The 23,776-nt window shown below is 40.1% G+C and overlaps 1 protein-coding gene across 5 annotated transcripts in view; it reads right to left on the bottom strand.

Annotated features, from left to right (window-relative positions):
* Positions 1-23,776, bottom strand: part of Fmn1 (formin 1) — a 451,810-nt gene that overhangs the window by 189,432 nt on the left and 238,602 nt on the right. For all 5 annotated transcript variants that reach the window (XM_008841150.3, XM_029567361.1, XM_029567362.1 and 2 more), the window contains one exon: positions 21,910-22,060. In XM_008841150.3, coding sequence (XP_008839372.1) covers positions 21,910-22,060 — 151 coding nt within the window. The remainder of the gene's footprint in view (positions 1-21,909; positions 22,061-23,776) is intronic.

The following is a 23,776-nucleotide window of genomic DNA, read 5'->3' as shown; positions in this document are numbered from 1 at the left end:
GTTAGCTGTAAACACAAGCTAAACTCTTAATTCGTTACAATAATCACTTTTCACTCTCAAGCACCTTTCTTGATTTGTAAGAACCTTCAAACTCATTTCCTAGTAACAAATGACTTTTGTCATTTAAATGTTTTTTGCTTTATACCTGATTCAAATTCCTGTGCTCCCATCTTTAGCTACCTTTTACTTTCTGCTGTCAGGGGAGGACAGACAACAGCTGGTTGCAATCCCCTACACTAAGCTTGGTAAACCTCAAATCTCTGTTAACAAGATACACTTTATATCAAATCTTGAAGAGTCGGTTTCTGACAAATGTTAACAAGCCCGCGGTTTATCTCAGTCCTATCTGGAGTCAACTGAACTTGGCAGCACATGGCCTTCTTCCTAGGTATAATTACAGTCTGGGAGAGAATGCAATTTGGGCAGCATTCCATGGACTTACAAGCTGACCTTGCACAGGGGCAAATTCACAGGTTGCGTTAAACCCTATTAGACATGCCTAGTTTAAGGCAAAGCCTTTCCAGACTCCCGCCACATGCCAGGATTAGGGTATGTCACACATTCGTAATATTACATCGCCTAAGGAACTCCAAGGGGGGAAAGGGAAGCCTACTTACCATAGTTTTGGAACCTATATCTTGAGCCATTATATACCACTTGCTATTTCTCATATATATAGATTAAAAGGAAAAACCTGCCTTACTGAGTAAGAATTAAGACAAAAATGGTAATATAGATGGCCACACGGGGAAAACCCACACCCTGACCACTCGACTAGAAAATTCTTGCCAGGCATACTGATAAAGAGTTCTTGCCAGGGTCAGGGAGACTTTTACCTCTATCGAAAATCCACATATATTTTCAGCTTGCTGCCTGCACCTGGCAGACGAGGCCAAGAATAAAAACAAAAATAAGTGGTTGTGGATAAACCATGAGTGCAGAGCGCATGCTCAGATGAGGGAGTGGGCATAGGGATATAAGAGGCACAGATGCCTTCTTCCATGGAGCCATGTCTTGTTGAAGTCATGAAGATCAATTCCTACATTTACACCTCTGCTAGATACCAAACACATTCAACTCCATAATACATTAGGCAAAGACTTCATCCTTCGGTTTAGCTCTTGGGCTTGGACTTTCTCAGTCATAGGATCTCTGCCTCCTGTGAAGTCTAGTTATCATAGAACTTGGAGGACATGCATCATGCCCCCTTAAATCGGTGAGTAGACATTTTCTTTCATGGCAAATGACAGATACCAAATAACCACATGTAGTACGTGTTCACCAGCACAGGATGGAGGTATGGCTTGTCTCAGCACTGGACGACACAGTGGAGAATACCAGGATATGGGTAATTTGAGTCTTCCAAAGTTAAACTCTGAAAAAGACAAGCTGTAATTTTGTAATGTGGTTTTTGTTTACTTCTAATCAATCCATGTGCAATAATAGCATGAATACCTTTTTAAAAAAATTTTATTTACTATTTTTATTTTATGTGTATGCGTGTATTGCCTGCATGTACCCGTGTCATGCAATGAATGCCTGTGGAGGTCAGAGGAGGCTGTTGGATCCCCTGGAACTGGAGTTACGGACAGCTGTTAGCTGCCATGTGGGTGCTGGGATTCGAACCCAGGTCTTCTGCAAGAACATTCAGTATTTTTAACTGCTGAGCCATCTCTCCAGCCCACAAATACCTTTTTATAAAAATTTATTTTATTTTTAATTACATCTATGTGTATGTGCATATGAGGAGGCCAGAAGAGGAAATGAGATCCCCTGGCGTTGGAGTTGTGGGTAGTTGTGAGCTACCTGGCATGGTCACTTTCCTCTAATAGAGCAGTAATTGCTCTTAACTGTTTGGCTATCTCTCAGCCCCAAGCTCTATTTTAGTACCTTTGAATGGTGACATCTTTCATTTATGCTTCACATCAACACCTACAAATTCTAATACCTAGTGAAACTATGGGCAGCAAGGGGCTGGTATTTGTGCTCTACACATGACAAGTTTGCTTGTTTTAATCATAGTGATCTTTATATTTCTAAGTCGTGGGGTTCCAAAATAAAATAAAGATAGATGCAGCAGTCATTGTGGGAATTTTATTCTGTTCTGTTGTTCTGTGTTTTGAGACATGTTCCATCTGTGTCACCCATGCTGGCCTGCAAGATGTATGTAAGCCAAGCTGGCCTTGAACTTGTAACGCTCCTGCCTCAGCATTCTGAGTGCTCACACTACAGGGCTGTGCCAATAAAACTCAGCTGTCTTTATCTTGGAGTTTGAAGACAGGTATAATCCTAGGTTCAGGAGGCACAAACTGGGGCTGGGGATGTAACACAGTTGTAGGGCCCTTGCCTAGTATGCACGGGGCCTTGGGTTAAATCTTCAGTAGAGGCAGAAAAGGGGCAGAAAGGGGAGGTATTAGAGATGCAATCCTGCTTTGCAGCTATGACTTTTCTTGTAATCCCCCCTCCTCTGCCATTTCTCAAACGGGAGTGACTGGAGATGGGACAGGTAAGCAACTACTTCCCACAGTCAGTGGTAAGAGTATGTGCCAGCTGGACTAGAGTTGGCAGCTGTCTTACTGTCTCCTCAGAAAGAATGAGTGCCTCCTCAGACACATGCAATTGCTCCTTGGCAGGTGCACAGGAAAATAAACGCTGACTTGGGTTCCTTGTCCCCTGCTTTTCTATGCTCTACCCCCTGCCAGTGGCATGGCACCAAAGGGGCTGGTTGGCTGGCTCCTTGGTGCCATATTATGAAATGTCAACTGACTTGGTGCAAACAAACCCAAGCTGCTGATGGTCAGTGTGGCCTACTGTGCTTCTGGGTAGATGCCTCTGTCAACTGGCCTGATAATTCCATTAAAATGAGCTTTCCACACACAGCCTGATAATCTGCCCTATTACATGTTTCAAGGAAAACTGAGCTTTACTGTTCTGTCAGACTGTTAGGTCTGAATCTCTTCCATGGCCTTATTTTTGGGGACACATAAAATTGCCCAGATGAAGTTTACTTTAAGGATTTGGGCTCTTCACCAAAAAATGTGAAAAGGCAAATTGTCATCCTGTCCTGGGTCTGAGAACATATTTGGCAAACCCATCCCCACACCAATGAGACTGAAAAACCCTTTTATTAGTTTAAAGGCTGGTGAATTCCATTCTGAAAGAAAATATAGAGGAGGCCACAGCAGGTGAAGGCTATGGGTGTGATGGAGGTGCAGTAGAGGGGACGGGGATGATGGGCAGGAGAAATTTCTGAAGCTTTTAGAAGCTTTTGTGATATACAGAAAGTAAGCCCCAAACAAAACCACATGTACTTTCCTACTGATCATGAGTCTGGAGAGAAGAAATGATCAAGAGAAATTTTTTTTTTTGAGGGTAGCTTGACTTTGGCTGTCTAGACACAAGAATCATAAGTCCACAAGTTTTTTCCAGTTGCCAGTTTGTGATGGTTTGCTAAGTTAGCTGTAGGAAAGTAACATAGAGCATGATATTCTTAAACTTCTAATAAACTCTCAGACAATGTTTATATAATCCATGGGCTATAGTACTTAGATTAGATAGATAGATAGATAGATAGATAGATAGATAGATAGATGATAGATAGATGATAGATAGATAGATGATAGATAGACGATAGATAGATGATAGATAAAATTTACTATTTATTCATTTTTATTTATGTGCATGTATGTGTCTACATGTGTGTGTGTGTGTATGTTCCTGCAGAAGCCAGAAGAGTGTTGGATCTCTTGATGTGAGAGTTGTGAGCAGCTATGAGCTGCCCAAAGTGAGTGCTGAGAACAGAACTCAAGTCCTCTGTAAGAACAGTAAGTGCTCTTAACCACTGAGCCATCTCCCAACCCCTGTGTGTTCACAAATCTCTGATGATCAGAGCGGTTTTATTCTGCTGGCTAACTAGCTAGAAATATGCTCCAGTATCAATCTCCATGGAAGTATCCATGTACCTATTCAATAAATAACTTTCTCAAAAGAAGCAAATACCAAGTACACAGACTATCATGCTCCCTCCTAAAAGCTCAGAGGAACAGTTTACATGACCTTTGGACTTCCTGTCTCATTTACCTATTTTCTCATGTAATAATAAGACCTTGAAGCAAGTCTCATATACATCTTTTGTGGCTCAAATAGTGCTTTCATTTCCAAAATTTGGAGTGTTAGGCTTTTGAAAAGAACACATGATAGTGATTACTCCAAGCTGCTTAGAGATAATGGACAACAGAGAAGTTATTATCTTCAATGTCATCCCATGTCTTTGATATGATAATCATTGCATTCAAGATATCAGAAATGATGGATGGTCTTTGATTTCAAGTGTATCCAAGATGCAAATCACCTGGCTCATTCAGAGTCCTGCGTGGCTGGTGAAGAGCTAGCCACAGTGAGCACCACAGCAGAGGCTCCGGGGCCTTTGAAGATACGGGAGGTGAGGCTCCAGCTTCCTTTTGCAGACATACTTCCCCTCGAGAAGCTTCTCAGTAGTCTTAACCCTCTACCACTGCTTCAATGTATTCTACTCTGTTAATTCTCTGAGAAAGAAGTACTGGCTGTCGTGAGCACCAACCACATTGCTTCTTGTGACTGAGATTTTTCCAACACAAAACTGAAGATTCCAGTAAATGTTAGAAGAGAAAGATAGGGCAGTACTGCATGTATCAGTGTTAGAACAGCTACAAGACTGTGCTGGGTCTTACAGTATGTAGTCTAGCACTTTTCCCTCTAATTAGTCTCTGGTCCTCCTTACTTCGGGGCACAGGAGGAAGAGGAAGTAAACATATATTCGTCTTTAGTCTTCCTGTGAATGGAGCAGAATAAGGGTCCAAAGTATCTATTTATCAACATCCCTGGAGGGAGCCTCTAATCTGCCGACTGTACTCATAAGCATATGCACACCAAGGTGTCCTCATATGGATGAGGATCATAACAAACATATAATAGATAATCTGTGTAGTCAGTCACCCACGCATCTAATGCCTTGTGTCCCTATCACCTGAAAGATATCTCATTCTTGCAAAGATGGATCCTCCTCATCAGTCATGTGGCAACAAGTTAACAGCTTTAGAATGTGAAGACCAAAACAACTCTGAGCTTTAGAATAGGAGAGTAAGGGCCTTTTGATTTCATTTTCTCCTATAAATCAGCCTAAAATTATGAAGTAGATCTGGACCACAAAATCAATCTTCAGCACAACGAAGCGCTTTGTCTTCAAAACAGAAAATGTCAAGTCACAAGTAATTAGAATGGTAAATTTGTTAGCACAGTGTAGAAGGCGGAGCACCTGACAAAAGAATGAGAGCATGAGTGCTACCGAAGGCAGGGGTGGGCAAGAGGCTAAAAATAAGACCATTTCAAAGCTAGCATAGGGAGCCATATGGTACCAATGCCCAATTCCATCATCATGCTCATGAGGTAGTTTCCAGTGAACTTAAGCCACACACTTTGGATGGCAGGTGGGCTTCAGCTCATGCACTAGAAGAGGTGACTACTGAAATTCCTCATCTTTCAGAATGCTACCAGCATGACGCCCACCCTGCAGCGTATGTGTGCACACAAGACAGACCTATGGGGACAGAGCACTCAAGAGAGATGGGGTGGGATTGTAAAGCAGCAAGGAAAACTGTTTCTTTACTTTGAGAAGCTATAAAATGCCACACCAATATGTAACAATGTATGCTGTAGAGTTTAGTGATAGAAATAAAATGTGTCCTTACAGCCAGCTTAAGCAATTTAGAAACATCACAATACATTGAAACACTTTCCATCCAGCCCACAATTTTTACCTAAAACAAACACCTTCTGTTTATTTAATTATACATATAACAATTATGTAATCATTTACTAGAATGTCATTATTGCTTTGTTACATATAACAATACACATATAACAAGCAAACATCTACTAGAATTTCATTATTGCTTTGTTCTTTAAAATACAGTTTTTCACAAACACATAATACCCCCAAATTATTGAACTTTTCATATTTTTGAACTTCAGACCAATATAACTGCTCTTTTGAGATTTTTTTTTTTTACTGAACATCTTATTTAAGAATGACCAGTGTTGCTAGACCTATATTGCTGCTTACCTCAGCATTACATGGATGCTTGCTAATTAGAGACCAATGCGGCAAAATACCAAGTTTCTAAAACAATCTGGGCTATTTAACAAGACCCTGTCTGCAAACAGCAAAAATCAAAGGGAATCAGTGATGTGGGTGCAGGTATCTGTAGTCTTTCAAAGCTGTATAATATTCAACACTGTGACTATACCTGAGTTCAGTTATCCCATCTAGCATTGATGGACACTGCTGCTGTTAAGATTTTGCCTGTTAACAAAGATTTTACAAACATTTTCATGTATGTGTTCCTGTACAAGTATGCACACATTTGGACAGAGGGTAGACATAAGTTTACATTTACTAGACAGAGCCAAGCTGTTTTTCCAAGAATAAGAAATACTTGGATGTCATTAGTAGTAAGTAGGGTTAGTACTATTCCTAATGCTCCCAGAATTTCAGAGTTAGATGGTTTCATTTTTTTTCCTAAGCCTCTGGGTCCTAAATGGGTCAGTTTTAGTTTTGTTTCATATTTTCTGGTTGCTGATCATCTTTTCAAGTTCATTGGCCATTTATACCATGATAAGACTGTTCACATATTTTACTTGTTTATTGTGTGTGTGAGAGAGAGAAGGGAGAGAGAGAGAGAGAGAGAGAGAGAGAGAGAGAGAGAATGCCATGGTGCACATGTGTAAGTCAGAGGACAACTTGTCAGACTTGGTTCTCTCCTTCTATCGTGTGAATTTCAGGGATTAAAATCTGGTTGTCAAACTTGGCAGCAAGTGCCTTTGCCTGCTGAGCCATCTCGTCGACCCCAAACTGGTTATATCCATATTTTTCTAATTGGAAGACTTCATTTTTTATTGATATATAAATTATAAAAATTCTATGTACATTTTAGAACAGTTGAGTTTGGCTTTATGTGTTTTAGGTGTCTTCTCCAAGCCTGTAGCTTATCTTTTCATACTCTTTGCTCATTGATGAGCAAGTATTCTTTATTTTAATGCAATCATATTTCTTCTTTGGTTTGTATTTTCTGTACCACATGAGGTAAACAGAGATGTGCCTACCTTCTTTGCTAAAACAACATTCAAATCTCATTTTGTTTTTGATATACCTAGAGTTGATTTTTATTCATTAAGTAAAGTGGAGATTAGTTTTCTTTCATGAAATGCATAATTAATTTTTAATTTTAATTTTATTTATTGTCTTTGTTTTTTATGTGTATGCACGTATTGCCTACATGTAGGTAAGTGCACCATGTCATGCAATGCCCGTGGAGGACAGAAGAGGCTGTCGGATCCCCTGGAACTGGAGTTACGGACAGTTGTTAGCTGCCATGTGGGTGCTGGGATTCGAACTCGGGTCTTCTGCAAGAACAACCAGTGTTCTTAACTGCTGAGCCATCTCTCCAGTCCCCTTAGTTACTTTTTAAAAAATTTGCTTGAATAGTTAGTTTTACCTAATGAGCTGAGATGCCACTTTTCTCATGGACATAATCCCATGTGTGCTCAGGCAGTCCTCGATAATTCTGATCCATCTTTTTTCTACCCTTCTTGCCCCAGTGCCAATTATGAGCTTGCTAAGGCTATTTCACTACCAATGGTCTTATTTTTCTTGATATGAAGTAGACTGCGTCTTCCATTCAGTGTTTTTGTTGGTTTGTTGGTTTCGTTTTTGTTTTTTTGCAGTTGTTTGTTCATTTGTCTTTCCTATCAAATTTTCAAATTTACTCTTTTTTAAAAAATATTTTTTCAAATGTACTCTTTTTAAAAAATATTTTATTATTTTTATCTTATATGAATATTGCCTGTATGTATGTGAGTGTACCTGTGTTGTGCAATGCTGCAGAGGTCAGAAGAGGGCTTCAGATTCCCCTGCAACTGGAGTTAAAGACGGTTCATAGCTGCTGTGTGGGTGCTGGGAATCGAACCAGGGTCCTCTGCAAGAGTAGTCAGTGCTCTTAACTGCTGAGCTACCTCTCCAGCCCCCAAATGTACTCTTTACATTCTAAAAAAAATCCTTTATAAAGTTTGATTGGGAGTACTTTGAAACTATAAATCAGCTTGGGATGGCCGACATATTGGCTTTCCTTTTCATGATTTGAATATCTTTCTCTTTCCAAAGTCTCAAATGCTTTCAATAAAGATTATTTTCTGCATAAGTTGTACCTACATTTGCCTAGCTTTATTCTTAGATATTGTATGTTTCTATAATAATGTCTTTTATAATTAAATTTCCAGTTCCTTGGTGCTAATCTATAAAAGTGCAATTGGATATTGTAAATATTTTTCTAAAAGGCATACCACATTCTCTTACATTTATAATTCATTAGAAGAGGTGTTCTTTACAGAAAATCACTACTGCTATAAACAATTTCATTTTATTTCTTTCTTTGTAGCATGTTTTATAATTTTGTCTAACCATTTTGGCTTTGAGCTCTAACACAATCATAAACAAAAGCATTAGAAGTAGGTGTTCCTCAAAAGGTCACAAATGACCAAAGTGCAAAGATTAAGAGTCAGCTGAATGATGGTCCTTGGACAGGACTCTTATTAAACTTCACCCACCCAAGGCTCAGGGACCATCATGGAAGAGGGGGCAGGAAAGACTGTAAGGACAGGGAGGAGGTGCATGACCATATGCAAACAGTCCTACAAGCTCCTGGGAACCTGCTCATATGATTCTATGGCAATGGTGTCAGCATACACAAGTCCCATGGAAACTCAGACAAACAAAAACCCAGCATATAACTGGGAAAATGAACAGCAGACCCCAAAGTTATCTGAAGAAATATTGGCAACTGATTGCTGCTAGGTGAAGAACTGATCCTCCTAAAACAAGGGACTCTAAATAGGCTGACTAGACCTCAGTGGATGGACTTGCACTGGGGAATGCCTGGGGACGCAGACAACACAGTGGGCCTTAACAGGGATGACAAAGTATATGGGCTCCATTGGGAGGGGGACTGTGGGAGGGTACCTGTGGAGACGGGGGGTATAAAGATAATTGTTTGAGATGTTCTGTATGAAATATAAAAAATTCAATAAAAAAAAGAAGTAGGTATTCCTCTTTCATCCTGATCTCAAGAAGAAAGTTTTAAAATTTTCACCAAATATGCCCTTATATTGGTAGACATTTTCTTGGGCCTGAATATGTTCCCCTCTACTCTTAGCTACTAAATTTCAATGTAAATCATAATCAAATTTAATCAAAAGGGTTCCCATCTTTTGGGATAATCATGTTTTTCTTTCTGTTGAATCCATGAATTTATAAAAGCATTTTATAATCCTGAATTGAATTTTCCTGTCTGGAACAGGTCACATTAGAAATTAGCTTTTATACTTTGTTGGATTCCACTTGTTAATACTCTCACCAGGAGCATCATGGTTTTCCTTGTATCTGATCTTCATCCTTACCTGGTAGCGCCATCAAGGTCATGGATGGTACTGACCACAGGAACGAGATGCTGTATGCCCTGAGGCACTGTGTGGGGGAAATGTTTGGAGCAGTAAGACCAACTGGACCTGGTTCTTGCTCTGTGTGATGATTTGAAACTACTAATGTAATTTCCCCAATATTTGTAGAACTGTCCAGATGTTTTATTTCTTCTTGACTATTTTGACAGTTTGTATTTTTCTAGAAATTTATTTCATGTTATTTCATTTACTGGCAAAAGTCTCTTCCTGGGGTACCTTATACATGTCTTCTGCATCTGCAGTGGCATTTACTGCTACTTTTCTAACATGTTTACTTATTTTCTTTGCCCAAATTTGCCAAGTTTAATATTATATTTTTCAAAGAAACCTTTGCCTTTATTGGTCTTCTGTGCTATGTTTAAACCTTCTAAAATTTCCATTCTCATCTCATTTTAAATGTACAGTGTTCATCCATATGAAACTGTAAATGTTCGACTATTTTTAACCTGAAAAAATGGCTTTTTGTTGTTAACTAAAAATTTCCTAATTTCTTTGGTTTATTTTCTTTTGGTTCTAGCCATTAATTTTGGAAGCCTCATTCATTTATTTTTTGTCTTTATCTTTTCTGATTTAAATGTTCCTGAGCATACATTTCAGCTACATCTATGAACTTCCACTCCCAATATCTGTGTGTGTATGCGTACGCACGCATGTGTGTGTGTGTGTGTGTGTGTGTGTGTGTGAGAGAGAGAGAGAGAGAGAGAGAGAGATGAAGAGAGAGAGAACTATTGTTCGAACATTACAATTAATTTTTTAATACATGACTAATATTTGTGGGTCTAATTACAACTTTTCAAAACTAAAGTTTATTTTTTTACATTGATATGTGTAAGCTGGTTTTTTTTGTTGTTGACGAGGAATGAATGAGTGATTTCTAACTTCATTTCATCATCATCACAGGATGTAGTCTGTATGGGAAATTCCTTATCATTTGTGGAAATTTACAATGCTCTTTCTTATGGCTTTTAAAACTGCTTAAAAACAAAACAGAGCAAAACAAAACACAACTGCTTGACGTGCCAGGCATGTTGGTTCCCACCTAATAACCCCAGTACCCCAGAAGCTAAGGGAAGAGGATCCGCATGAGTTCCAGGCCAGCCTGAGTGACAGAATGAGACCCTGACTCAAAAAGTTCCAATAGTAACAACAAAAACAGCCTTCTAATAACTCTCATCTTTCATCAAAGAAGCTTCTTTCTGCAGCAGATATAGACTATTACAGAAATCCGTAACTGCCCAAAATGCAGAGAAGAAGTGACCATGTGGTGCCCAGTCCCAACTAATACATCTATAGTGCATCAGGCTCAGGTAAAATTAGAGAAAAGAGGCACAGAAAGATTGCAGACAAGACAGCGAAGCTGCACCCACGGAATCTCAATATGGTTGTCTAAACCAGACTTTGCATAATGACAACACCTACTGACATGGCAATGTGAATGGGGGAAATTTCATAAGGTAACACCTCTAGATGAAGAGATACAGGCAATCAATGGCTGCTGAGGGAGGAAGAATATCCAGGAATGGGTCCCCTGATAGGGTAGGTTGTCCAATCCCAGGTGGTCATCCCTAAACACACGTACACATGAGCAACACTAAATGGATTCAGTATATATACACATGTGTGTGTGTGTGTGTGTGTGTGTGTATAACTAATGACTAAAGAAGAGGCCATGAATTTGAGAGGGAATGGGGCCGGGGACAGGGGATGAGCAGTAGTGGGGAGAGGGAGGAGTGGAAATGACATAAATATGATACTTATGCATAAAATTTAGAAAAAAATTAAATTAAAGAATTGAGCACATGTATTGTGGTAATAAATGGCAATCAAGTATGGTGGTTAATTCCGTCCACTTGCTAATAGAGAAATCAATCTAGGAAAGCATCATATTTAAGGATCTCGCCATTCCTCTAAACCAGCCATTCTACACATATATTTACATTATTTGTTTGTAGACTATGGTGGTTGATAACCACTGAAGGAGGCTGCATTATGTTATCTGCTAAACATGCATACATTTACACAATACCTTAAGCATGGGCTACCATGAAAGTCAACTAAAGACAGCATATCAGAGACACATTTTCTTATACTTTGTTCTATCACATGATTTTCTTTTGGCATTGAGGGCATTCATCGATCACCATCTGGCTAAAATTTCTTCACTTTAATCACATAGTTGGGTCCCAATAGAACCCACAAGACTACAAAGAGAGCAAAATGGATTTCTGATAACCTAGTAGGGCCCAGGAATCACTGAATGAGAGATGAGATTTCTGGTTATAACCCAACCTTCTGCTGTCTTTAGGGATGACACTAGGGAGTTTATTTTTCTTGTTCCTAATCCTAATGATGGTAACGTTGGGGATGGTGATACACTGGAATAACAAACATCTTGTGGAGAGAACTGTACAGAGGAGACTTAGGAAGATGGAAGGACATGCCCCAGGTAGAGAAAAGGTCAGGCCTTTTCACAAGTCCCATAGGCCTTCCTATACGCCACCTCCACGCTTAGACCACTTGTGCCCCTCATCACCTTGGGAATACTGGAGAAAACCAAGTGTTTGGACACATGGAGTTCAGCCTCTACCAACGTCCTATATGGTCTGAGGCAAACACCAAGATCTCAGCCGATAGGTGAAAACTCTCTGTAGTGGTTTGAGTCCTATCACCTGTTCTATGAATCTTCAACCTCGGAGGCTCTTGGTTTCCATATGTGGCAACTGAATGGCTAGGCCCTATAAGGCTGAGTTTCACAAAAGCATCCCAAGGCCCAGTTTCTCCAAGGTCTTATTAAAGCATTTAAACAGAGTACTTTGTAGGCATCTTGCTGCTACTGAATCACATTCTTTTCTAAGCAGTCATCTCCATGCCTCAGGTTTTCCATTAGTGAGATGATTATTATAGCACAGAGCGATCTATTTATAATGAGCCCCAGCTCAAGCACTGTAGCTTGCTCATTTTAAATACATCTCTCTTTGTTAATTAACGTGCCTTACCCCAGGGTGGCAGGTCACAAGTATGTTCCTGAATTGGACAGGGAGGAAGAGAGCCACAGCAAGGCAGGAGATCCAAAAGTCTCCATAATCAATGAGAATATAATATCCATGTGAACACAAGGCCTGACAGTTTAGTCCGGGGTCTATCTTAGACTAAGGTAGCTGTACAGAGTCTACGTGAGAGTAAAGAATGACATGGTAAGAACCCCCTGGTATTCACAGCTCTCCCCTACTTTTCAGACCCCCTTCTCACTTAGGATATTTTACACATGCAAAACACCTTAATATGATTTAATAAGGTACCTAGCATAAAAGTTAATTAATGAAGATGAAAACACTAAAAGTCAGGTTATTTAGTAACCAGGGCCTGGAGCCAGATCCCAATTAAACCACTGTTGTGGTAAAGGAAGGGATCAAAATGCCCAATAGGTTCCATCTGGCTGCTTCTCTGGGTCAGCGCAGAGCCTCATGGCCGTGTCAATTTAGCCTTTCTACCTTCTTTGCATCGAAGCCAGGAGCTGATCCGGTTCTCCAGTGGTTCTGAGCCACTCAGGGGCTCCCCCACCCACATGGAAGGGGCCATGGCAGCCAAGGAATCCAGCTGAAAGCAAGGCTGACTCACTAGCAGTCTTTGTCATTCATTCTACCCTAGGGGCCCTAACCCTCCAATCCCATTTGTACCCCACTGAGGAGATCTGATAATGGTCCTGGCAGAGCTGTGGCTTTTCAAAAGTCTGGCAGGGGCCTCACTGACCCATAACATGGCTACACACATGATTTCTTCTCATACTGTCTTTGTAAATTGACCATGGCTAACCTTGCTGCCCTAATCAGATCAATCAGAATAACATTTCTTTAGCTGCTGCGTGCTGGCAGCCTCCTGGCCTGAAGCGTGACTCAGAGTCAGCCCTGGATACTGAAGGCAGATTTTTGAGTTTCCATTGGTCTCAGGTTTCTTTTGCTTTTATCACAGTTGGTGAGCTTTGTAAGGCCCGTGTTTACAGCCATGCAAATTAGCCTCAGCTGGAGAGAAATCAGGTCAGGCCTAAATGAAATCATGCACTGGGTCAAAGGTATTTTATCAAAAATTACAAGTGTAGTCATAGTACTGGGTAAAGCTAGACTCCCCTAGGAAGTAAATGGACAGGTTTTGTCTGGTGAAACCTGAACTCTTGGCCTCTGGACCCTTAAAAGTCAGCTAAGAGATGCAGGAGTGATGAAGGGCCATGCCAACCCTATGGAGGCTGGTCAACTCCATCAATGGCTACGGCTGCTGAGCACTTTGTATACAAGAAAGGACAGCTGTGATGTGGGACTATTGCATCTCTGGACGGAGGAACATTGCATTTGAAAGCTTGGGTCGCAGCGTACTTCAGTGGCTAGGTGAGTTTCACCTCATCATTTGGTTCTCCACACACACATTCAGTTTCAAAGTCTATGAGGAAAGATTTCCACATGCACGTTTCATGGAAGCTTTCCCAAAAGACTTCCAGTCCCTTGATAATCCAGTATCCAAAGGAACTTTCTTTATTGAAAAATAGTTCTCTTAAAGCTGGGGGATTATTCAAATCACAGCTCTTCCCTGCATGTCCATGTACCTGAGACCCACACAACATGGCTGGCTGTTTGAAGTCACTGAGTAGGCAGAATGCACCATTGTCTGAATGGTGAGATGCTGGTTCCTGTGGGAGTCACGTGTTTAGCTGCACTCTCCTATGTAAAGTAAAATTAAAGCTGGTGGACGTTGAGTGTTCTCACCCACTAAGTCATCACCAGAGCTTCGGAATTCTTGGAATTAGAGCTCATCTTCTGACAGATGAGAAACCTGACATGCAGAGAATTTACAGACCTTGTCCAGGATTCAGTGTTTGGCTAGGGTTAGTCAGGAGGACAAACCATGTATAGTGATGGCAAGCCATTGTTTCTTTAACTATACAATGACTGGAAATAAAATTCAGACTTTGCCAAATGAACCTGAAGTCAAAATTGTAGTTAAATATAGAGGAACATCTTGTTTATCAAGCAATTAAGCATACAGTTGAGCTGTCTGCTTTCTGCTGGGTGAATTACCCAGCCCTCTAAACTTCAGTTTCTTCATCTACAAAATAGGAATAACAGCCACCATCTCCCTGAGGCCTTGTAAAATTAAATAATACACGCCAAGCAACTTCATTGTTAATAAAGCATCTCTTTGTGTTAGTAGTATTACTACCAGTGATATCTTCCATTGTTATCGTCATTTGGAAATGCTAAACAAATCCAAAGTTATTGGGGTTTCTTCCTGGTCATAAGAAGCATTTGCCTGTGAGGGCCTGGGTGCGCAAAGGGGCTGCAAAGCATTTTCAAGTTCACTTGTACAGCACCCACATGACTCAGAGTTGAAACGAGTATACGTGTGGGATCTTTCCTTACTCTTTTTACATCTTTAGTCTCTCGCTCACTTAGGTCTGAAGGCTAGAAGAGTCACTGCCACCACTAAGTCCAAGCACCTTGCCTCATCTCTTTTTAAGTTCCAACCCCTGCCATCTCCCTAGAAAAGAGCCTCGGGATACACAGAAGAGGTTCCAGAAACATGAGCAAAACTTCAAAATTTTCTTCAACTGCGAAGACACGATACTTACATTTTTAAAGTGGTTTATTTATATTATGCATATGAGTTTTGCCTGCATGTAGTTAGGGTCACCCATGTTGTGCAATGCCTGTGGTAGCCAGAAGAGGGCATCAGATTCTCCCTGGAACTGGAGTTAAAAATGGTTGTTAGCTACCATGTGGGTGCTGGGATCCTAACCCTGGTCTTCTGCAAGAGCAGTCAGTGCTCTTAATCACTAAGACATCTCTCCAGCAGACAGGATACTTTAAAAAAAACATTTTATTTAGTTTTTTTTTTTTTCCTAGCCCATTCCCTAATATCTAATCATACTTTCCTGCATTTTCTAATGAGACGACCCCAAATCTATATTCAAATAAACTATCTTTGTTTTTACATAGATTTTAAAGATATGGGAGGGGGGGTTCTGGAATTAGTTCCAAAGGAGCCAAGTCTAACACTTCATTAACTTTAGACTTCAACCATTTGTCCAAGCACTATAGTTATGCCTAGGAGTGATTTTTTTAGACTACTAATACCTACAAGCCTTTCTAATATATATTTGGCTCTGGAAATTCTGTCTGGATAATATGCTGTGAAATTTGGCCTCCCCGGCTTCCATGGCCCAGGCTCTACAAGAGAATTTGGCCCAGGCTCTACAAGAGAATTTAGCTGTTAATCTCAGCATTCTAAGGTGCCCTCTTGTGGTTCAGGGGAGGTACTGAGTATTATGATGACAGGATTTACAAATCCAGATTAAATTACTGTTTAACAGCCAACTGGAGAAATACAGCTGAGCTCCAAGAATAAAGATCAGATTCAATATTCTGAAAGAAACATTAATAACCATATTTGATAAGTTCTAAAATCTTTTTTAAAAAGAAGCAGGTAAAATATCAATGTATACCCTAACTTTTGGGGCCCTATTAATTACAAATAAAATTCACAAGATGGAATTGCTGTGCCTGTACCTGTCGTGCATGAGGAGCTCTAGCTTCCTTTGGGTAAGTCTGGCTGGTTAAAGTCTGTTTGACTGTAGAAAAGGCAAACCCTAATCATTCCAGATCTACTCACACTGTCTGGAGGAAGCAATGAGAAGCCCAGCCCACAGATATCAAGACATCAACACATGGGCATCCCCTCCATGAGAGCTCACAACCTACAACTCATTTATCAAGCACATGAGAAACGTATAGCAGAGGACAAATCTACCCTCACCCCAAGGGAAATTAGTATGCATACCTTTGCAAGGCAGCCCCAAGAAATTATCTTTGTCACAAAAGCTGAGATAATATAAACTTGGAAGGCAGCAGGTTATGAAAACTCTGCAAATTTATGTTCAGGCTTCCAAGCAATGCTCTCTTTCACCCGTCTCCCCTCCCCACGGCAATGAGACACAAAGTCTGGGATTTGAGAATTAAAGCTACGATCTACGCCAAAGTGACCAAATTACAATCAATGCTGAAGGATTTTGGCACCAGAAAATTTCAACAGACTAGCGTCTGCTGAACCATCATGACCCCCCCTCCCCCAAGGAGGAGAAAGTAGCCAGTATCTCATTAATTCTTAAGAAATATCTACTTAGGAGACAGAGGGAGAAGAATGCTTTTATACATCTTACAGAAGAGGAGACAAACAGAGATGATTCATAATTCAAAGTCAGATCACAGCATCTCAAAAGCAGAGGAATATTGGCAGGTTTTGCTGATTTTCTGTCAGGAAAGTTTAGAACACAACTGGGAAGCTTATCAAAGTAGCAACCTCATTGACAGGAGCCAAGAGAAAGTGCCTCAAACAATGGGGGCAGATTTTTGGATCCTTGTCAAGGCACTGACCTTCTTGCTCAGGAACAAATGTAACTTAGGGACAGTGTAAATACGGGCACTTTGACAGTGCAAGCACTTACTTTATAGAGCAAGGAGAGTGCTCAAGCCAACCTGTAGTGAACTATTAGATGTTTGAATACATTGTTAAAGGAAGTCATGGAAGGTTTCTATAAATATTGAAAAACCAAAGATTATTGGAAACTATTTGCAAACAGTTCCGGAATGAACACACTGATGGCATTTTCTAACCACTTCAGTGATGTTCTAGATTATGCTTTTGTTTTCAGACCGTCTCATGTAGCCCTGCCTAGAATGCATGATCCACCTGCTTCGGCTTCCTCCTCCGTACTAGGATTACAGGTGAGTGCTAAAACATCTGGTGAGACTTTTGTTTTAAAGCTTTACAGTAATTTATAAACAAGACTGAAGAATACTTTGCATAATCTAATGTATGAAACTTATTCAGAATTGATCAAGTGTAATGCTATTGTTTCCTATAATGATGGCTGTTCTTATTCAGAAATTTCAAATCAATCATCTCAATAATGACTATCAACAGTGTGGCAAATTATCATCTAAATAAAAGGAAACCACACACATATGCTAATTTTTTTGCACATCAGCCTCAACACCTTTCTAGTTACAGATGTGCAAACCCCTAGAAGTCACTTCTTTCTAAGTCTCCATTCCGATGTGCTAATTAGAGATCAGAGCTACTTACTTGAGACTGGAGAAAGGGCTCAGCAGTTAAGAGCACTGGCTGTTCTTGCAGAGGACCTGGATTCAGTTTCCAGTACCCACATGGTGCCCAACAACCATCTGTAACTCCAGTTCCAGTTGATTCTATGCCCTCTTCTGGCCTCCATGAGCATTGCATGAGCACAGTACATACATGCAGGCAAACACTCATAAAATAAATATTTTAAAAAGTTTTTTTAAAGAACTACATATGTGACAAGTAAGGTTCCTTCTAATTCTTAGTCTATGTACTACAGAAAGAGATTACAGCGCAGTTGAAGAATCCATATGTATATATGTATGTATATACACACATAAATATGGATTAGTTTAAGGCAAGATCAGCATTGGGAAAGGTAAACACCATTATAAAGGTTGAAACTAGATGTTCACACCTGAATTCAGCAGACTCTAGACAACGCTGTCCATTATTTCTGGAACATTCATGTGGAATACACCAGCTCTATTTTGTCTCCATGTTGGCTGAGCTCCTACACCAAAGACTCAGATGCCTTAATGCTCAACATACACAGCTCCCTCTTCAGTTCAGTCATTATGAAAAGGCCCATTTGGCAAGTGTTTTCTCAGTTGTCTTCTTGGGAATCCATCTCGTGAGTATGCTAAGTAGTTGGCCCCCAAAGCCGAAACTCCTCAGTGCTATACAACCTCCGAAAGTCACTTTCATTTTTATTTCAAGAGAAAAGAAAACGAACATCTGATTCTCAAAAGAGATCTCTTGATGTCTGAAATCTGGCCACAGGCATGAGGCAAGCTCAAAGGGGTAGCTTTGCAGTCTTCTGCCAGTGATTCAGCATCCTCTTCTCTATACAAGTTAAAAATCTCAACATAAGGTAGGCTACAAAGCTCATTGAAAACTCCAAATGGCATCCCTCCCACGAGGTCCTGAGGACCCACATTTCTGGCTTTGTCACCCACAGAAAACACTACACGTGCACACAGATACTACGGAGTGATGGAACCTCATCATGTAGAAAGCTTGAGGAGTTCAAAGGATGTATGTTTCTCCTTCAGACAGAGAAACAAAATAAATAATCAAGTACTAATTGCCTTAATTAAAATCAACTGCTGACTAGGCAAACAATTAGGAGAAAAGAACCCAGAACGGATGACCAAATGCTTCCATATTTTAAAACAAATATTCATTTACCAAAATAAGAATAATTCATTCTAGGAGGAAATAACATGTTACCAAAACATTCACTCAGAAAAGAAAGGAGCAATCACAATCTAAGAAGAAACAGAATACAGGTGAATTTAATATGATATTTTGTAAGATACTATTTGGAGTGTCTCCTTAGAGAAGCCTTACTAGCAGAGGTAAACTGAGTCTGTCTTTGGAATGTAGGGCTTTCCCTTTGGATTTTCCTATTCATATAGTGACAGGTGGTTTTTAATACAGCCAGCCTTGGGGCTGGAGAAATGGTTCAGTGGTTAAGAGCATTGGCTTCTCCTGCAGAGAGCATGGATTCCCAGGACCCACAGCTGTCTGTATCTTCAATCCCAGGGGATCTGACGCCCTCTTCTGATTGCCTCTGGCATTGCACATATGGATGCACTTACATACGGAGGCAAAATATGCATATGCATACAATAAAAATAAGAAAATTAAAAGCCAGCCTGACTACAGGGTATGCACACTCTCTACCTACAGAAACCTAACTGCCCTGGAATACATTTTCATGGCTTTTCAGTTGACTGTTTGCCTGGTATTGCTCTTTTAGAAAAACTCAATTTGTTCCATGTAATGTATTCTCTTAAAAAAGGCACTGTGGCCAGATGTGGTGGCCCATGCCTTTAATCCCAGCATTCAGGAAGCAGAGATGGGTGAATTTCTGCAAGTTCAAGGCCAGTCAGGTCTACATAGCAAATTCCAGATCACCCAGGGCTACATAGTGAGACCCTGTCTCAAAAAATAAAACAATTAAAAGGCTCAATCTGATATCTAATCATTATTGGGATCATGTTTTTCTCATGATGACACAGTTCTAGTGAATGTGAAAGATGAGAAATGTTGCTCGTGGTTTCAAGTCAAGGGGAAAATTACATGCATAACACAACTGCATTCAGACACTTCCTGTCTTTTTGTAAGCTAATCAATTTCATGGTGACATAGTTCTGTTTGCAGTGGCAGAGGGAGTATAAGCACACAGATGAACCCCACCATATACTCTAAGAAGGAAATGCTGATGTGACAGCAAAACCATTCAATATATATTTTTGTTTTACTTCCTCAAATCCTTCTAAATTTGAATTTCACAACATCCTGGTGGCTCAGGTAGACTTGAAATTGTTAATACCATATTATAGAAAAGAGAACATATGGGGAGGAAGACAATCACTCCAGGTTGACATAGCCAATCCACAGCAGAACTCTGTGCCCTTAAACCCTCTCTGCTATTAACAAAACACAAATGCAATGAAACAGTGGCATTGGCAGTAACAGTAGCAAAAACAATCAGCTATCATAGAATGAGGGCTGATCATGGACCACAAGCTATGCTGAACCTGACATACATATGAGTTCATTTAGTAATCACAGAAAAGCATTCTGAGTGGCTGTTGTGCTAGTCAGTTTACCAGCACTGTAACAAGATACCCTAAGGCAAATAACTTAGAAAGACAAAAGGTTTACATTGGCTTGTTATTGTTCTGGATGTTCCATTTAAAAATCAGGATTCAGGCCTTTGGTAAGGGCCTGAATATTAATATTAATATTAATGCATTAATATTAATGCAGGAAACAGAACTGCTCAGTTTACCTCATAAGCCAGAAAGGGAGCAAGAGAGAGCAAAGAGGGGGAAGAAAAGATGGAGGCAGCCAATATTCCACGATTCCCTTGAGAGCATGCCCCTAGTGACCTAAAGCCCTTTCCCTAAAGACCCTATCTCCTAAATGTTCTAGAAGCATCACCCTGGGAACCACAGCTTTAACACAAGGGCTTTGGGGACCTATTTAAACCGCTGCTGATGTTATCTCCTGCTAGGGCTAAGGGATTAAGAGTGTGCAAAACCCAGTGGCTCTCTTTCAGGTCACATTGTATGTGGCTGAGGGAAGATTCGGCCTAACTTCTGCCTATTTGATGATTATACAGTCTCTTTTCAGATGACTAGTGGCTTTTGGTTCGAAAGTCCTCAAGTATTTGCACAGACTTCATTTCTCAATGAGACTTGCCTTGAAACCCCATTTAAACTGTAGTCCCCATCCCACCCTACCCTGTCCATGGGGATCCTCCCACTCTCTTCTGCTATGTGATTTTCAAGGCCTGCTTGTAATACTGTTAATATAAACTCTATACGGCAACACCTATTTTCACGGTTGCTTTTCCCTTTAATATATCCCTAATACTTTCACAGTGCTGTCCAACAGAACTTACTGTGTGACTCTACTTGGTAGTTACCAGCCACAAGAACACTGGAAAGCTGTCAGCATAATTCAAGACTGAATACTCTATTTTGCTTAATGTTCTTATTTAAGTGGCTACATGATACCATATTCTAGTGCAGGCCTAGAACATGGCCCTATACCATAAAACCCTAATAAGTTTTTTATACAAATGACTTTGGGAATGAGATCCATTTGTGTATGCACGTGTGTACATGTTCACCTATGTACACGTTCATGTGTATGTGTGCATGTGCATGTGTGAGACAGTGTGCATATATTTGGAGGCCAGAGGTTAACACTGGGTGTCTTCCTCAAGTGCATTCCATCTTATTTTTTGAAACAAGGTCTCTCACTGGGCCTGGAGTTTGCTATACTGGTTGTCCAGCAAGCCCCAGGGCCCTATCTCTGCCTTTTAGTGCTGACATTATATGAATTCACTGTTACACCTGGATTCTTTATCCCTTGGTGTATGATGGGGATCAAATACCTTTATGCTTGTACAGCAAGCACTTTATCAACTGAGCTATATAGCCACTGCCCCAAAGGGATCTATTTTTCAGGTAGACTACAAACTACTTTCACTAACAGCAGTTTAAATACATTTTTTCCCCAATGGAGTTATGGCTATAGTCCAGGTTAAATTTTGAAAATTCAAAGATAGAATCAAAACAGTAAGCCCAGATTTCTTGATCCACTGGGTACTTTTTCCATCTGAGACTTAAAGCATTTTCTGAAAAGAGACAGCCAACCAGCAGCACACAGTAATATCCCATGTATCTATAATTACAATGATTGATCACACGATACCTTTTTGACTTTGTTTTTTTTCTCATAGGTCTCTGACAGAGGTTTTTTCTTCTGTTGAGTTGTGTCTTTGGAGAATAAATATTCAAATTCACTAGTATCCTGAATATGAGGTTCTTCTAAGGAATCCCATAAAGTTGGTGTGGCGTTTTGGCTTAAAGAGAAGGTAACAAATTAGCTGTAAGACCCAAAGTGGAAAAAGACTATGATACAATGAAATGTTCTTCTAAGTCACTTAAAAATAAAACAATCGAGTTTGAATAAAAGCTCTTCACAACATTCATTTTAACTCAAAATATATACTAGAATATTTTAACACACATGTACACACACACTCTCCCCCTCTGCCCCCCAAAATGTGGTCATTAGATAAAGTCCACAAGCTGGTCCTTGGGATTAGAATTCCTGGGACTGAGGTCTGCGGCCATGAAAGACGCTCCTCCCTCAGCTGCAGCATTTCTAGTGGGCACCACACAGAGGCAGAAGAGAAAACCCATTCTAGACATGGGCAAGATTATTCTATTTAAATTTTTTACATTTATTTATTCATTGTGTGTACATGTGTTACTGTGTATGTGTGTGTGTGTGCATATGTTACCAAGTATGTGTGGAGGTCAGAAGACAGCTTTTAGGGCTTGGTTCTTGCCTTCTACTGTCTGAGTCCCTGGGGCTGAATTCAGATCAGTGGGCTTTGCAGCAGGTACCCTTCCCTACAGAGCCATCCCGCAGGCCCAAAGTCATTCTTAAGGAGACTGCAAATGGAGAAGTAAGGTCAAAAAATGCCCCATCTGAGGACTTTTTCTACTGGCTTTAAATACAGTTTTCAGGATTACCTCAAGTAATCTCAGGCCAGGGACTTTAACACACGAGCTATCAAATACTTTATAATACCCCACCTAACACAATTAAACAAAACCATGAAACTTCACCATGGCACCAGCCCCCACATGGGGGTTCCAAAGCATCCACAGGAAGTTTGTGTTTTATAGGAATAGGAATTTTCTGCTATGGAGCAGAGAAAGACAAGCTGCTGGAAAGCATACCAGATCTGCCTCTCCTAGCCAGCCTGTGTGGGTGCCTCTGTAAGTTCCCCCATTTGGAATGCGTCCTTTGCTTTCTTTACATCAGTGAATCAAGATATTTGCTCAAGGTATCTTAATTCTACAGACTAAACACCACAGAAAGAAAAAGTAAATCTCTTCTATATTGATTTTTTTTTCTTCAAATATGTGAGCATGGAATGACCCATAACACATAACAGTATTTATTTCTGTTTCAATATGTCTTCTTTCAATTAAAACAAAAAATAAAACTACTTTGCTATGACATACTATATATTTTACTTTACACATAACAAACATTTATTTATTTAAACATTTATTTTTATTTTTATGTGTTTGAGTGGTTTGTTTGCTTATATGTAAGTGTACCAGTGCATGCAATGCCTGTGCAGGCCAGAAGGGGGCATCAGATGCCCTGGAACTAGAGTTATGGTTGTTAGTCACCATGTGGGTGCTGGGAACTGAACCCAGGTCATCTGCAAGAGCAGCCAAAGCTTTTAACTGCTGAGCCATCTCTCCAGTCTCATAATAAGCAAATTTATTAGTCAAATAATATTAAACAATTGATACCAAAAGGTGACTTTCATAGAACAGAATTCAGCCCAGGCTGTTCAGATCTACTGGTTCAGTGTTTGCAGGTCTGTCTTTCCCTAAAATAGAATATCTGGGTTCAGGCACCATTCACCTATTTCATTTTCTTTTAATCACAACTGAGGATTTATGTATGTATGTATGTATGTATTTGTGTCTGTGTCTGTATGCCATGTGTGGGTGGGTGGCCATGAAGGCAAGAAGGAATGAAATCCCCT

The sequence above is a fragment of the Nannospalax galili genome, unplaced genomic scaffold (assembly GCF_000622305.1).
Source record: "Nannospalax galili isolate Female #2095 unplaced genomic scaffold, S.galili_v1.0 scaffold999, whole genome shotgun sequence".
In the NCBI taxonomy this organism is placed as follows: domain Eukaryota; kingdom Metazoa; phylum Chordata; class Mammalia; order Rodentia; family Spalacidae; genus Nannospalax; species Nannospalax galili.
This window is presented reverse-complemented; position numbering and strand designations above follow the sequence as displayed.